At 42.9% G+C, this 17,560-nt stretch overlaps 1 protein-coding gene across 1 annotated transcript; it reads right to left on the minus strand.

The window, feature by feature from the left end:
• Positions 1-1,253: 1,253 nt before the first annotated feature.
• LOC139422715 (Krueppel-like factor 4) lies at positions 1,254-5,004 on the minus strand. Its single transcript, XM_071174019.1, has 5 exons — positions 4,710-5,004; positions 4,410-4,525; positions 2,909-3,659; positions 2,599-2,766; positions 1,254-1,664 (listed from the first exon to the last, which is right to left on the minus strand). Exons 2-5 carry the CDS (start codon positions 4,497-4,499, stop codon positions 1,489-1,491), a joined length of 1,185 nt encoding a protein of 394 aa, XP_071030120.1. The 5' UTR covers positions 4,500-4,525; positions 4,710-5,004; the 3' UTR covers positions 1,254-1,488.
• Between the last annotated feature and the right edge of the window lie 12,556 nt (positions 5,005-17,560).

Consider the following 17,560-nt stretch of genomic DNA (forward strand, 5'->3'; position numbering starts at 1 on the left):
GGAGGTTGACCCATTATTGCAGTGAAAACAACCAAACTGCTAAGACTTCCAGTAGCCTGAAACTGATCTTTCTGGTTCCTCCCCATTATTTTACTGAAAGACAGATAATGTATGGCATTTATAGCAGTCGGGCAAGTTGAGCTTGCTCTGAGAAAGTTTTTGACTTATAATGCAAATAATTCCAGTAGTGATCTTTCTGATTCCTCCCCCGTTAGTATGTGATCTTTCTGATTCCTCCCCGTTAGTATGTGATCTTTCTGATTCCTCCCCCGTTAGTATGTGATCTTTCTGATTCCTCCCCCGTTAGTATGTGATATTTCTGATTCCTCCCCCGTTAGAATGTGATCTTTCTGATTCCTCCCCCGTTAGTATGTGATCTTTCTGATTCCTCCCCCGTTAGAATGTGATCTTTCTGATTCCTCCCCCGTTAGTATGTGATCTTTCTGATTCCTCCCCCGTTAGTATGTGATCTTTCTGATTCCTCCCCCGTTAGTATGTCATCTTTCTGATTCCTCCCCCGTTAGTATGTGATCTTTCTGATTCCTCCCCCGTTAGTATGTGATCTTTCTGATTCCTTCCCCGTTAGTATGTGATCTTTCTGATTCCTCCCCCGTTAGTATGTGATCTTTCTGATTCCTTCCCCGTTAGTATGTGATCTTTCTGATTCCTCCCCCGTTAGTATGTGATCTTTCTGATTCCTCCCCCGTTAGTATGTGATATTTCTGATTCCTCCCCCGTTAGTATGTGATCTTTCTGATTCCTCCCCCGTTAGTATGTGATCTTTCTGATTCCTCCCCCGTTAGTATGTGATCTTTCTGATTCCTCCCCCGTTAGTATGTGATCTTTCTGATTCCTCCCCCGTTAGTATGTGATCTTTCTGATTCCTCCCCCGTTAGTATGTGATCTTTCTGATTCCTCCCCCGTTAGTATGTGATCTTTCTGATTCCTCCCCCGTTAGTATGTGATCTTTCTGATTCCTCCCCCGTTAGTATGTGATCTTTCTGATTCCTCCCCCGTTAGAATGTGATCTTTCTGATTCCTCCCCCGTTAGTATGTGAAAGGCAATTTACATTTTAGGAAAAAGTAGCATAATCTTCAGACAATAAAAAAACAAAACGGTGGTCGCTTAGTGACTAGGGCTGTCCCTGTAAATCTCTGCTAATACATTTCCAGTCACACGTTGGCACCTAGTCCTCCAGGTTTTGTCGATAAATAGATGAGCGATTCCAGTTTTGTCCCACAAAAGAGGTTGTTCTGAGGGGTCTTGTCAAATGTCAGATCACAAGCCCATAGATGGACAAAGAACAGTCTTTAGTCATTGGGTTGGACCCTTGAGAGTGTAACACTACCAGGAAACACATAGCTTGTATTGGTGCTTTGACAATGGATGGCTAGAAGGCAATGTTTATTTGTAAGTCACAAGTTCAGGTCGCTGTTTAATAATATTTCTAGTATTTTAGTATTGGTCCATGGTGTCCAGTGAGTGTCTCATAGGTGTCTCTTCATGTGTAGAGCCAGGTGGTCAGACCTTGAGAAGGCCCTGTCACACTTGGAACACTGGAAGGGGCGATGCCCCGTGTGTTTCCTGTAGTGCCGTGTGAGCTCGTCTGAACGGGCAAACTTCCAGCCGCAGCCCTCCCAGTCACAGCAATAAGGCTTCTCTCCTAGTAATGACAATACATACACACACAGAGAGACAGAGAGAGGTGTGTTAGAATTTTGTTTGTTCTCCTTAGAGTAAAAACAGACCAAAACTCTCCTCACCACAGAAAGAGGTCGGTCCTGTCCTGCAGTAGATAAATTGTAAACGAGTCAACCTGCGGTTGTATTTGAACAGGATCAGTATCAACCTGCTGCTGTTGCCTGTTCATGACACCTGCCAACTGGGCTTCTCTCCCTCTTTTACCATAATGATGCAGTGGAGTAATTTACTGCTGGCAATACAACAGCCGTTATGCCAGGGGCAAGCATCTTGGGGTAGCAGGGAAGGTAAGAGTTATAGGTGAACATAGAGTGTTACTTTGGAGAGAAATGAGCTGGAATTACTAGAGCCATATATATATATATATATATATATATATATATATATATATATATATATATATATATATATATATATATATTTTTTTTAAATAAAATCCTCTCAATGTAGATCTGTAGTTAAAACACAAGGTCACATTGCTGCCTATTACAAAGTGTTCCATTAAAATCAATACATTTGATTATTTCAGCCATTAAAATGTATATGTCTCCTTACAAGGAGACATACAAGGAGACATACAAGGAGACATACAAGGAAAACTACAGTTTATATTAATCCAATGTAAAATTCCATGTCAAAGTTTTCCTACTGTGAATTAAGAAAGGCCTACCATCCCATAATAAACCATAAACTAGAGTAATGAATACTGTCACACATAATTAAGAAGGACAATGGGAATGAAAAACGACACACCTGGTTGAAAGGTTGGTGTAGGCTAACTATGCCATAAATAAAGTCTGACACAAACAGAGAAAGTGCTTCCTAAAGTTCTTCTGACTTCATAGAAGTGTTTGAAACAGCGTTTTAACAATGAGACAACCAACATGTGTACCAACCTGTGTGCGTTCGGTGATGTGCTTTGAGGTGGGAGCTCTTGGTGTAGGTTTTCCCACAGCCGGCGTAGTCACACGTGTGTGTGGCGATTCTCTTCCTGGGCCAGGAGCGCCGGCCGCGTTTAGGTTTGGGCTCCTCCGGTAGACAGTCTCCGCCCGGGGACATGAGCTCTAGACGTGGGTGAAGAGGGTGGAGTGATGAGCTTCATCATCATCATCCCCTCAGAGTTTACCTCAACGTCAGGCACCAGCAAATGATGAATGTGAAAAAAAAGCTCTTGGTCAAAAACACTTAGATTGAAGTTGTACTGACCTTGGTACCGTAGAGACCCAGGCTGTTGAGGGAAGGGCGAGTAGCTTGTCGGAGAGCTGTGGTGGTAGCCCTGGCCAGGCAGAGGGATCTGGGGGTGGGATAACACCTGGCTGGAAGGGTGGTGGTCTGGAGACAGAGATGAAGCTGACCGAATGGCTGTCATAGGACACCCCCCTGGGGAGAAACCGTGGGGGTCGAGGTGAGGCCTCTGTCCAGTTCTGGGCTGGGAGTGTGAGTTCACCCCCCCAAGGTGGAGATCCATGGGTTGGGTGATGTTGCACATGCTGGGGTTCTCCTGCTTTATCATATGACAAACAAAAGGCAAGGAGGAGGGGTCCGTGGCAGCACTGACACCAACACCGGCCTTACTAATCACATTAATGCTTTGGCCGTATTCTGCCATATCCATGGTGGTCTTCACCACAAACTTGCCATGGAGGCTGGTGGGGTGGAGGTATGCTGGGTCCAATTCAGGCCTCATCAGTTCGGCCACAAACCCCCCAGAGGGGGACACGTCGCTGATGTCAGGGATGGTGTACAGCATGTCACTGTGGGCAGAGTCCTGGGGAGAGGGGAGCTGGTAGGAGGAGTAGGAGCCCGGGGAAGGGGACAGGTTCTGGGACCCGCTTGCTGCCATGGCCTCAGCCTGCTGTTGTAGCATAGTGTTGGACAAGATAAAGTCATAGTCTAGCAGGTCCAGATCTTCAGGCTCTTTCTTGGTCATGCCAGTGGAGATATCCTCCTTCCATCTCTAGGGAAGGGAAGAGAAACGCATTACTACACAGCACAAGGACTGAAAGACACCTGTGGTCATAGTCATTCAATGAACATAACGCTGAATGTCCATAGAATTAGGAATTTGAATAATCTAATAGGATATCCTTGGCTAAATCATTGAGACAGGTCTTAGGTCATAACATGCCATTGCCAAATGTTAAATACAGCTACCTGTAGATTCCCTCTATCTAACTGAAATATATAAAAACTATGATTCTTTGTCAACTGTATCTTCTATCTGAGAAAATATTGTGTCAGGAGATATTCTTGTGTGTAATCCCAGACCTGCATTGATTAGCTGAACTTTAGTTAGGCTTCTATATAAACACAAGAAACCTCAGATCCTTAAAATAGTCACATTTAATAGCCTATTCTATATTCTCATGATATATTTGGCAATAGATAAGTCAACAACCTAAATCAAATTGTCTTATAATAAAGCAATAGGATGCCACTACTGCAATCTAAACACTTATAGTAGGCTACCTTCCACTCAGTTAGTAGCCACACTGAAAATTCTACTTGCTGGTGCACGCCCCAACAGAGGTGCGGTATTCTGGAGTACGGCAATGACATAAGGTCAAGCAAAGGAATTTACATAGAAAATACATAGGCTACATTAAAACCGATTATGAGCTGACCTACCATTAAACATGCAGAATGTCCTATTTAGGCTAGTCAGACTGTTGATATATAAATAGCTAATATAGTAGACCATACTCACTAAATTCGCATGTCCCATGGATTTATTCTTGACATTCGGGCCGCTTGCAAATGTGGATATGGATGGCAAAAGCGTTCCGCTCAATGCCATATTGTCGAAGTCACTTGGTGGGTTGCCTGCATAAACAAAAAATATATTTTTTAAATCAACGTCAAGCCTTTTCGTTTTCGCCCCCTCAAAAATGAATAGGCTAACGTAGTGAATCAAATCCAAGCGCAATGTCTTTATTATGGCAACCCAACATTCTGGATAGTCAAACTGAAAAAAGCCCGCACCTCATCAATGAAAATATAGGCCTACCTGGTTCCTCTGATGAATTTCTTCTGGTAAATACACCGTTTGTTGTACAGCATCAGTTGTGTATTCTTCACGGGTTGACAGTCCGAGATGATGTGGCGCTATACTTCACTCCAAGCCATGCTTGTGGACGCAGCGAATGGAACAGGCAGACTGAGACCGATAAAAAACAAGCTTGGTAATAACGTTGATGCAAATTCATCAGGAGTGAGGCGACACTATAGGGGGATTCCCTCGTCTCCTTAGCAATTCCACTTCCATGCATGGACTAGAGAACAGACTGAACTGACAAAGTGACAGCGGGCAAGGGTTTCCTACCGCTTAAATCATCGCTGGTGGACACGCCTTCATGTTGCTGAGCAACAGCCAGGCAGGACAGGAACAACACTGCGCGCGCTGCTAGAAAAAAAGAAGGTGCAGTTCATGACGACAGCAAAGAGAGAGCAGGGCTGAAAAAGAGAGAGAAAAAAACTCAAACTGTTTCTGTTTATATCCATACAAAACAGAGCGATGGCAACAGGGAGGCCCTATATGCCGTTTGCCTTTTATCAAGAGCTAATGTAGGTAGGGAAACCGGATCAACGCAATTCTAAAGGACAGGTTTTACGCGCGCATGTAAAGTAGGCTTGTTAGAATAGGAATAATGACTTGTAGCTGCACTCATTGACCTAGATATTGTAACTCCTATAGAAGACACAACAAATGCTCACCTGGAACGGGGACACTCCCCTCTACTGTACGTCTTCGATGGTATGTCGCTCTTGTCCAGGGTTCGGCAACAGGCGGCATGCGGGCCTGAGCGTTTTTAGCAAAAGTGAAGAAAAAAAATCATGTATATATATGTATATATATACCGTTGTTGCACCGATACGTTTCCACTTCACAATAACAACACTTACAGTTGACGGGCAGCTGTAGCAGCGCTGACATTTGACGAACTGACATGTAGGAAAGGTGGCATCATATGACGGTGCCACGTTGAAAGTCACTGAGCTCTTCAGTACGGGCCATTCTGCTGCCAATGTTTGTCTATGGAGATTGCATGGCGGTGTGCTCAATTTTATACACCTGTCAGCAACGTGTGTGTGACTAAAATAGCCACATCCTCTAATTTGAAGGGGTGTCCACATAGTTTTGGCCATATGCATGATCAACCTATACATGAAGTAATCATAAAATTAGAAAAGCATTGGCTCACTTCAGGATTAATTAAGTGTCCATGACTTTTCATTCCCTTAGGGTTTCATAGGTCTCACACCATGTCTTGTGATCATTGAAGGAGTGGGACAGTAAATTATTAAATTATTTCTGAACCTCAGTTTGAGTTCCAATTATGACTATATACTCAACATGCTACACTGAGTGGACAAAACATTAACAACACCTTTCTAATATTAAGTTGCAAACCCCCTTTAACCTCAGAATAGCCTCAATTCATCTGGGCATGGACTCTACAAGGTGTTGGAAGCGTTTCACAGGGATGCTGGCCCATGACTCCAATACTTCCCACAGTTGTGTCAAGTTGGCTAGATGTCCTTTGGGTGGTGGACCATTCTTGATACACACAGGAAACTGTTGAGTGTGAAAAACCCAGCAGCGTTGTAGTACTTGACACATACCCGTGCGCCTGGCACCTACTACCATACCCCGTTAAAAGGCACTTAAATATTTTGTCTTGCCCATTCACCCTCTGAATGGCGCACACACACAATCTGTGTCTCAATGCTTAAAACTCCTTCTTCAACCTGTCTCCTCCCCTTCATCTACATGGATTGAAGTGGATTTAACAAGTGACATTAATAAGGGATCATAGTTTTCACCTAGATTCTCACCTGGACTCACCTGCTCAGTCTGTCATGGAAAGAGCAGGTGTCCCCAATGTTTTGTACACTCAATGTCGATGACTATGTACATCTATTTATATAACACCAGTAATACTTATAAACTAGCATGATCTCTGCATCCACTCTCATGTTGTTTTTGAAGTGGGCTGAGGCTGTCAGTGTTTGATCAGAGCTGGAAGCCAACATAAATGTTTTGTCTGTCCCGTAGTTAGACGTCTATCAGTTTAGAGTCCTGTATGGAGAGCAAACACTTCTGGAGCAAACACTACTGGCCCACCAATCCTGTTGCATCAGGATCTTGTCGGTTGGGCCATGTCAACAAGTATCCCATTGGTTGTCTTCATTACCACATTTACAGAACATGATATCTACCTTTCAAGTTAGAGACATGATATGATAGTTGTAGAACAATTGTTTGACTTAGTTTGCAGGTATTATTTTTCCACTATCAACATATTTCTAAGGATATAGTCTAGGCCAACTGTCAGAAGCCATCACATATCTATTTTATAGACTGAACCTCCTGACTTTGGTTGGTGAGAAAGTATTTGTTATAAGTTAAAACAATTTCTTTTTTTAATAAAAGAATACCTGTTTCCTGCAGCAGGTTTAAAAACACAAAGGGACCATGTCAGCATGGCCATATTCTTTATGATGGAGGACAATGTCTTTGTATAGAGGACACTTTCAACTCTTTCTGAGGTGGTTGGCTCAGAGAGAGAGAGAGAGGGCGAGAGAGAAAGAGCATTTTGTACCTCCTATCAATTCATGGTTCTATTTACAGTTGGCTATCCATTCCAGTGTAGTCATCATACTAGTACTTATATGAGCCCATTTTATGATGGTTAATTAAAACAAAAATATATATGAATAACTTAATTGATGTTCTAACAAAACTAATTCGATTTTCTTTATTTATGTATTTACGTTAGTAAAGTATCAACTCTGATCTACAGGTAACTTCCAACATCAAGTGTCTTAAATAAGGCGTTGGGCCACTACGAGCCAGAACATCTTCAATGCACCTTGGCATAGATTCTGGAACTCTATGGGGGGGGGATGCGACACCCTTTTTCCACAAGAAATTCCATCATTTGCTGGTTTTTCTAATGATGGTGGAAAACTCTGCTCCAGAATCTCCCATAAATGGTCAATTGGGTTGAGACGGCCATGGCATATGGTTTACATTGTCTTCATGCCCATTCAGTGACCACTTGTGCCTTGTGGATGGGGACATTGTCATCCTATAAGGGCCATATCTATAGTAGCCAAAATAATGGCCTGTCCAGAATTTTTATACATGTCCCCAAGCATGATGGGATGTTAATTGCTTAATTAACTCAGGAACCACACCTGTGTGGAAGCACCTGCTTTCATTATACTTTGTATCTCTCATTTCCTCAAGTGTTTCTGTTATTTTGGAAGTTTCCTGTCTGTTATAGTGCTCCAGAATACAATGCTGTGGTACTTTAAATATAGTCTACCTTGTCCAGACACGTAATCCTTAGGAGGATGTAGTTATCACTGTCCAAACATCATATCTACCTGAAATTATCATAAGAACCTGATGAGGAAAACTGACGTAATGTTTTTGTACATCAACGCTGATCATGTAAACTCAGTACTGTCGAGGTGTCATGTCTTCCATAATTGACCTAAATGACACATCTGATGGTGTGAGATGTGTGCGTGTGTTCTCATGTTAAATTGCCACTAGGATTGGTCCAATCAATGAATGGATGAAGTATGCTGCTAGTCTCTTACCTGCACCAGCAGCTCCAACAGTCTCTTACCTGCACCAGCAGCTCCAACAGTCTCTTACCTGCAGCAGCAGCTCCAACAGTCTCTTACCTGCAGCAGCTCCAACAGTCTCTTACCTGCAGCAGCCACTCCAACAGTCTCTTACCTGCAGCAGCAGCTCCAACAGTCTCTTACCTGCAGCAGCCGCTCCAACAGTCTCTTACCTGCAGCAGCTCCAACAGTCTCTTACCTGCAGCAGCTCCAACAGTCTCTTACCTGCAGCAGCTCCAACAGTCTCTTACCTGCAGCAGCTCCAACAGTCTCTTACCTGCAGCAGCCACTCCAACAGTCTCTTACCTGCAGCAGCTCCAACAGTCTCTTACCTGCAGCAGCAGCTCCAACAGTCTCTTACCTGCAGCAGCAGCTCCAACAGTCTCTTACCTGCAGCAGCTCCAACAGTCTCTTACCTGCAGCAATAGCTCCAACAGTCTCTTACCTGCAGCAGCTCCAACAGTCTCTTACCTGCAGCAGCTCCAACAGTCTCTTACCTGCAGCAGCAGCTCCAACAGTCTCTTACCTGCAGCAGCTCCAACAGTCTCTTACCTGCAGCAGCTCCAACAGTCTCTTACCTGCAGCAGCTCCAACAATCTCTTACCTGCAGCAGCAGCTCCAACAGTCTCTTACCTGCACCAGCAGCTCCAACAGTCTCTTACCTGCACCAGCAGCTCCAACAGTCTCTTACCTGCACCAGCAGCTCCAACAGTCTCTTACCTGCACCAGCAGCTCCAACAGTCTCTTACCTGCAGCAGCTCCAACAGTCTCTTACCTGCAGCTGCAGCTCCAACAGTCTCTTACCTGCAGCAGCCACTCCAACAGTCTCTTACCTGCAGCAGCAGCTCCAACAGTCTCTTACCTGCAGCAGCAGCTCCAACAGTCTCTTGAAAGTATTTCCAAGTCGGGTTGTCTCTCAGGTGTTGTTCTTGGCTCTATGTACAGAGTTTCCCATGATGAGACTGGCTGTGTTGTCACAACTATTGTTATGACTGTTCTAGGGCCCTATGAGCTAGGCTCCCACACTATTGGCTGATTGACTGTGGCCTCAAATGGGAATTATCTTTCTATAACTTGTCCTTACCCCTGGGATTGGACTGCGAAGTTGTTGACAAACAGAACCCCCACCCCCACATTCTTCAAGGTTGTCAGGATTTCATCTTAGAGGAACATTTTCTATTTAAAAAAGGCTACGACCGGATTGGTCACTGGAAAGTAAAAATTGTATACCCATCACAGTTGTACTTAATGTCAAATTATTGATATGTTATTCAACAAACATAAGTGTAAAGTGTATAAAGATGGGTAAATAAAGTTTAGAAACCTTGCACAACTCACTGAGCGCTTGGCAGCTGTTGTCTCCAATCAGAGTAGTTGTCTTGATTTTGATGGTTTCCAGCAGCATTCCATCCCCAGCTAGTTCAGTCCCCTTGGAAAGCATTCAAGTCAATATGAGGACTAGAGGATCATACTCCAGATATTGAGGTTTTCACTGCTCTCTTTCCAGATGCTTTACAGTAATAAACAATTGCATTCATTCTTTATTAATGAAAACTCAGTCAAGTTTTGTTAATATCTGTTGCTGTTTATTAAGAATAGCAAACAACTCCCCCAAAAATTTGAACGTGATTTTATTTGCTGTGTCTGTCTGCTGTTGTGTCATCTGATTGTGTAGGGTTGGTTGGTTTTTAATTGTCTTTTTAAGTGTGTGAATTATATTATTATGACATTGCGTGTAAGTAGAAGAACTGTCACGCCTGCTCCCGCTTCCCCTTTCTGGCGCTCGAGGGCACCAGGCGGCCAATCATTACGCACCCCTGTCACCATCATTATGCGCATCAGCGCTCATTGGACTCACCTGGACTCCTTCACTTTGTTGATTGCCCTGTCTATATCTGTCTGTTCCTCAGTTTGTTCCCCTGTGTCAGCATTGATGTCATTATTGTTTATTAAATGTTCCCTCCCTGTACCTGCTTCTCCTCTCCCAGTCTCCCAGTCTCCCATCTCACAAACTAAGTCTACTTTACTTTATTTGTCCCACATGGCAGTGAAATAAATAACTGAAATGCGTGGGTACGTACCAAGATAAAATGCACCAGTGAAATACATGAGAGAAACATGATAAACGTTTTCCTGTTTATGATTGCTGTCTATTTATTTCCGCACAGACATTGCAGTCAGGTGTGTAGAGGTCATCTCAGGTAGAAGTTATTATCAGGGTAGTTAAGAGATTAAAAAGGATTAATCAAAACAGTTCATGCTTGCTTGTCATTTCTGCAATTTTGACATTTTGAATGAACATTTAGTATCGAGAGAAGTACATCTTATGGATAGTAACTGAAGATTTTGAAGGCAAAGGCAAGCTTAACATTTCAGTCAAATTTGGCTAGAACCGATACTCAGGACTGGGCTGTATAGAACAAGAGGTGCTCTACCGTAGCATAATGCTGTAGGAGATGGGTAGACAGACTTGGATGTGCCAATTCATTCCACAAAACAATTCCAGACTTGTTTGCTAGAGCTTCTGTTCATAAAATAAAAAACAACAACAGTGGGCAGGTTTGAAAACATGCAGTACCAGACAGTCAGTGTGGTGGTGTGCATAGCATTGCATTGGGCCGCGCTCCTCTGTCTCAATTCAATTCAATGGCATGGGAAACATATGTTTACATTGCCAAAGCAAACGGAATAGACAATAAACAAAAGGGACTGTGTGTTTACAAGGCCCCAGCCAAGCTTCCATAGGCAGGGCCCCGCTATGGAGGGAGAGCAGGAGGAAAGCGGAGTGCGGAGAGAGAGAGCGCGAGGGTGGGAGACAAGCAGAGAAAGGCAGGGAGAGCTCCTGCCGAGCCGCAGGCTGTCCACCCTATGCCTGCTCTGGGATTCCTCTGCAGCCTTAAATATGCTAGTTATTTTTATCCCGCTACGTAATAGAGCCCAGAGCCGTCCCACTCTGTTACAATGTTTCCCTTCAGTCAGGAGAGGAAATGGATCGGAGCCACACTTCCTGGTCACATGGTGCTATAACAGTGCGAGGGCAGGCTGCCCAGTCAGAGAAATTGCTACAACAGGGGAGGGGGGGGGGGACAGGGGAGCAGCAGGAAGGGGGGAGGAGAGGGGGGGCAGGGGGAAGGGGGAGGAGAGGAGAGGGGAACAAAGGGGGAGGAAAGGGGAGGACGGGGGGCGGGGGGGTGCTCGGCACACTGCCTTGCTGCTCCTCTACTCTCTCCCAAAACGTAACACCCTTCTCTCCTTGGCAGGCAGCTAGAGAGGGACTGGCCATGCTGTCTGGGGCTCTAGACGAGGCAGGCTGTTTAAATCAGCCAATTGGACGTCAGGAACAAGACCAACAGCGCGGGCAGCAGAGATTGGTGTTCGTAAGTCGTGGAGGAAATGAGAGAGTGCATACGACACATCGGCAGACGAGAGGCAGCGTGACGTCAGCAGTCCCCGCCAGGGTTTAGAAACCTCTAGAAAGGAATCGGGAGGGCTCGCTGGTTCCCTCACACAGACCGTAGCCGGCCGAGGGAACTGGCGAACATGCTGTGTGGCCAGCCAATACCAGGGAGGGAGCTTCCCATGAGCTCAGTGCCACAGATGTGACACCCTGGGTGATGATATGATGACATGATGATAGCACAACATTCACATTAATTAGACACTGACACATTTAGGACTGTGCCAACTTCCAACTGATCTCATCATCGCATTTTACTTTGGTCTTTTTTTTATTTTGATATCAATGAAGATTATACATTTGACTATAAATGGTTTCATCTTTAAATATGTAGTACTTAACTTTTGAAAGACTTTAAGTTGTTCATGTATTTTAGTATTTAGTACATATGAAGACTTTATAAAGACTTTAAGTTATTAATGTTTTTAATATTTAGTACATATGAAGAAAGCCTTATTAAGTAAATATTCCATTTAAAGTGGGACCAGTATCTTTAACACAAGCACTGTTGTGAGAAAAATATATAGAGGTGATACGATCCCTAAATGAAGTGTTTGCCATCGTCCTTCTTTAAACCCAGCCGACGTAGTTAGACGTTGGGGAAGCGGTTCATGGAACTCTTCGTCTGGTGTGGTGGAGAAGTATCTGCTGTTGTTTAGGTAACATTTCAAGATCTCGGGACTCGCACAATAAAATAAGCTTATTTTGTACAGCCTGTATAAATATATAATATTAGCCTAGACATGGTCTGTGTATCAATATGCCCATGCCATTTGTATGCTCTGTTTGTATTGCCTTCTAGTTGGGTGTAATACAACTTGAACTTCAACCATATAATGTAGTATAGTAGCCACATAGCCAGCCATGACAGGCTATGAAAGAATCCCACTCACTTTGTCTTCAGTCAACATTACGAAAGGTCTTTAGGAAGTGTGTGGACCGACAGACCATTGGCCAGGCCAGGCAGACTACAGGCACTGTGAATCACAGGCCAAGGAGAGAGGGGATTTCTGACAGTTGACAACATTTTGGTGATTTGAGGTTTAAGGCTCTTCTTTAGCGCCATAGTGGAGGACATAGAGGTATGTTTAGAAGCCGGAGGGACACTATTCCCATATAAACATGGAGACATCACAAACATCATTATTTAAAACCTTCTTGTGTCATTAGCAATTATTGATTTTTAAAACGTATTACATTTCAAATATGTGATCATTCGAATGTGTTATTGATTTGGTATTTAGGTGATTTTCCCGAAAGCAAGAACAATGATATATTTAGTTGATGTGTGATTACAGAGTTATATGAAGTCCTACGTCAACGGAGGGGGCCTGGGCTGGCTCCGTTCCACATGTCTCTGTGCTAGTGCATGATGAAATAATGTGCAAATTCAAGCAATTTTCAAAGAAAAAAAAGAGTCGTTTTGGGGCCTAAGAACACAATATAACATGACGTCCTCTTAAAGTATCAGCGTTCTCCATGGAGTGGGCTTATTTGTCCAGGACTAGGATTAAGTCCGGGAAAGGCTGGGGAAAACCGTCCCTCAATCTTCTAGTTTGTGGTTAACACAAATACTTGTCCAATATGGTTTCCTAAAACCACCTTTACTCTACTTTTTTTTTAGATGATTGAATATTGTGTAATACACTAGAATAATTACTGTTCTTTTTAACAGTGATATAATCTTTCCATCACAGAGTGACTAAGATGGGTGACTTTTTTTTACCATGTCACAAAATACCGTAATTGTATGACCCCATTTTTATTGTCTATTCAAAACGTGTAACTTTATACAGTCGTTATGACCTTATTGTGTAAGTAGTGAGTCAATCCCACCTGTTTGCTATTATGGGAAAACATTAACAAACAATGGACATTGAAAATGACAAAACTTTATTCGTACAATATGAAGTTTCACTGTGCTTAAAGTTGAAAATAGCTGAATTATTTGTTACAACTTACATGGAGACAGCAAGACTGATTAAAAATCCAGATGACAAAATAAATCCCTAACTAACCATTCCACACAGGATTTCCCCATAACGTGTTTGACTACCAAGCTTACAGTGTACTGTATCACAGCTACAGTACTGTGGAGAATATTGCTCTATGGCTCTGTCGGCAACCACATCTTTACAATGTACACCCGGTTCCTATAGAAGCAGTTGAAGAAAGTAAAGGTCTTATTTTATTTCCCCTTGAACACTCAATTGGAACTCCGGGTCCAGAAATCAGGCCTCAGTAATTACAGCAATCACCAAACATTTTGAAACATTCCAGCAGCAGTCTCCATCTTGGCATCATCCTCCAGGTAATAGGTTTTCTTGTTTCCAGTGTTCAACAGCACAATTAGTAAAATCACATATTCACAACAATCAATTAAATCTTTTGCATTTGTGTTTATTTATGGAGGTAGTGTATGCCAGGCTTGTGTGAAGGCTTATGTGTTATCATGCCATTCTAGACCAGTTCCTATTTTCAGGGCTCCTAATACACATCTCTGTCATGATGAACTCCAGGCTGAGCAGAACCAGTGAAGAGTTTTACCAGATCGATTTTGGCATAATAATTTGCTGAAACTCATGCCATAATTGTTGTCAGATTTTAAAGGGGTATGCTATACGCGTTTCTGTGAAGGTGTGGACTCCTTTTCCCCCCTGAGAGAGTAGTCTGGAATGCGTGACCTTTTCCATGGTTCGTCAAATTCAAGGCCCCGTTTGGACACCTGGAAAGTTGCCTGGATTGGGTGAACTCAGCCAGGAGATGGGAATGTCAAAAATAATCTAAATCTAAATCCCAAATGACACCCTATGCCTAACATAGTGCACTACTTTTAAAAATATCGCTATGGGCCCAAGTAAAATGTAGTGCACTATATAGGGAATAGGGTGCCATTTTAGTGGATCATCCGGAAGAGAAAGAGAGACTCCCCTAACTTTTATTCCACTATGCAGGAACTCACTATAAATCTGCTTTCTTAACTAGAAAGGAGAGCAGAAAATGTCAAGCTTGTTTGGTTTAGCCCTGTTCTGGTATGAAGTTCAATATTTGAACATTTGCGTCTCAATGGTGATTATAAATCTGGAAGCTTTGGGGGGGAAATGTGGGAAAACATCCTTGAAATGAACATTATGAAGACTGAGAGATTAAGAGGAGGAGAGACCTGGAACATAAGCAGAGCGACCATTAAGAAATCGATAGAGTGTATATAAGTGGGTTTTTCCGAATTCTGTATTTTAAGATGTTCTTTTTAGTTGTATGAACTGAACTGGGAATCGGACACCATTAAGCCCCTGCTCTTGTTATGAAGAAGAGATGTCAGTTTGTCATCAGTTTGTCAAGATCTATTGGGCCGGATTCCCATTGGCCAAATCAGTGGTACACATTGTGGTAACCCTTAATCAACAAAACATACTTTCAAACTGATCAAGATGTCTGGAATGTTTCTCTGCCAGAACAATACATGACAGTTTGAATTTAAGTGATGCTAAGGTTCTAGAATGGGACATATTATTGACATCATGCGGTTCTTATAGTGCCAGTCGGTATTAGGTAAAATATCACGGCCCACCCGCCCTCGGGGAAAACAACCTATGGTTACTTTGGTTACCCCATCGGCTGACAGCTACAACGCCTTATTGTCTTATGCTTGTAGTGTATTAGTCAATAACAAAACTACATTTAAGAAAAGTACAACATCTCTAAAGATTACTTTTCAACATTGCCTGCTCCTGATCGTTCTCACTACTTAGAAAAACTTGATAATGTAGGGCTTCCCTCATGCCATTTTTCATGACGGCCCTAGTAGCCACGTGAGTGAATGCTAGCTAGCTACCAACTAGAACATTAAGCTAGCCAAGACCAACAACACAAACAAACTGGCTATACAGCTACAAGTAGTGAGTGGAGTTATAAACAGACTGTACTAAACAAGTCAAATGTCCTACCTGTGATTAAGTGTTTTCTACACACATATCTACGTGTTGTCTACTTGGACACCGGGTCCCCACAATTCCCTGACTCTCCCACACCGAATAACCTGAAGCCACAAGGCTCTTCCAACGGGCTCCATTTTCCTATGTGGGAGCATTGTGAACCGTAGGTCGGGATTTTTGACCTGATTACATGTACACTAGGACAACACAGCAGCTTTTTGGCATTTGTTATTTGTGCATAACAAACAATTGTCTCTTTTGCAATAGGGGTCAATGGGAAAGAGAGACCAATATACTTACAGTGTGACAAAAAAAATCATGTTTGCTTTCCCCAATTTGTGGGCGTGGTCTAGGGGAATTCCTTCTTATGATGTGTATATCGACTGGGAGTATTGAAGAGGGGGACTCAGTAACTTAAACCAGATGGGCCATCATCTCATGAGTTAACAAGACTCACTCTCTCTCTCTCTCTCTCTCTCTCTCTCTCTCTCTCTTTTTGCAGGTAAATTCACTAAAACGTCCATTGTTTAACACCTCCCTAATTTGAAATGCAAACCTACAAGAAAGTGGTAAATAAGGGTCTGTTTGAAAAGGGGTCATATAAACATGGAACTCTTAGAACAAAGGTTTCCAATAGGAACACCCTTTTGGGTTCCATGTAGAACCCTCTGTGGAAAGAGTTCCATGTAGAACCCCAAAAGGTTCTGGAAAAAATGGGTTTTTCAAAGGGTTTTCCTATGGGGTCAGCTGAAGAACCCTTTTAGGTTCTAGATAGCACATTTTTTTCTGAGGGTGTACCTTATATTTTTTACAGGTTATATACTGCATATTTAGTCTGAAATGGGTATTACAGCAGATACAGTATTATACACTGCAGTTAGAGGTATCCAGAACACAACATTGGATGGATCGACTGAGCACAGAAACGGAATCCACCTGGGGTAGTTGGGGTTATTGAGACTTCCTGGGGAATAGTGTGGCTGTCAGCAATGTGGAGCTATGCACCCACAAGGCTGTTAAGACACAAGGTTGTTAGACTGTGAAGGCAGGACAACTAGTCAGGAAAGCAGAAAAAAGCACCCACATACATACTCACACACTCAAATATCATAGTCTGTTCATTAGCCCCCCATTAGTCTACGTAACAAAATAATATCCTTCGAAATCCGTCAGTTTAAGCTAGAGATACCCACCGCATTCGCCAGTGTCGCACCTCCGTATCTGCTGTGAAAGGTGACAGAGCTAGAGCGGTGTTTGTCAGACCATGAGACATCCCAAACATCGGTCTTCTCACGAAAACGTCTTTAGCGTCCGAACAGTTAGACCTAAAAACTACAACTGGAAAGGGGAGACTCTCATGAACACGGTGATGTTCTCCGTTTAGCTTTACGACCCCCACAGGTGTCACAGGACTAATCTGAAGGAAACCGGTACTGGTTTTAAAAACAAATGGAAATATATATATATATATTTATACCTAAAGGGGTCCTAAATTCTAAATCCAATAGCTAAATGATCCATAGTATGACCTTCTTAAAACAATTCCATATGTCAGCTCAGAACCCCCCCTCCCCCAACGTCTTAGACTCAGAGGAATTACACACATGGATTTAATGTATGTGAAAAATACTAGCCATTAAAATAACAAAAAACTAATTAGTAGGTTAATGTGTATTTCTTCCTTTATTAAAGACATAAGGCTCAGAGCCATTTCAACCATCATGGGAAATCTGCACACATCAGCAAAACGCTATTCATTTGTGGAGCTTTTGAAGACAGAGGCTTTACAGTTCACACCAACTGTGATCAGTGGTGAGCTTTGAAGGC

The sequence above is a fragment of the Oncorhynchus clarkii genome, chromosome 12, assembly GCF_045791955.1.
Source record: "Oncorhynchus clarkii lewisi isolate Uvic-CL-2024 chromosome 12, UVic_Ocla_1.0, whole genome shotgun sequence".
In the NCBI taxonomy this organism is placed as follows: domain Eukaryota; kingdom Metazoa; phylum Chordata; class Actinopteri; order Salmoniformes; family Salmonidae; genus Oncorhynchus; species Oncorhynchus clarkii.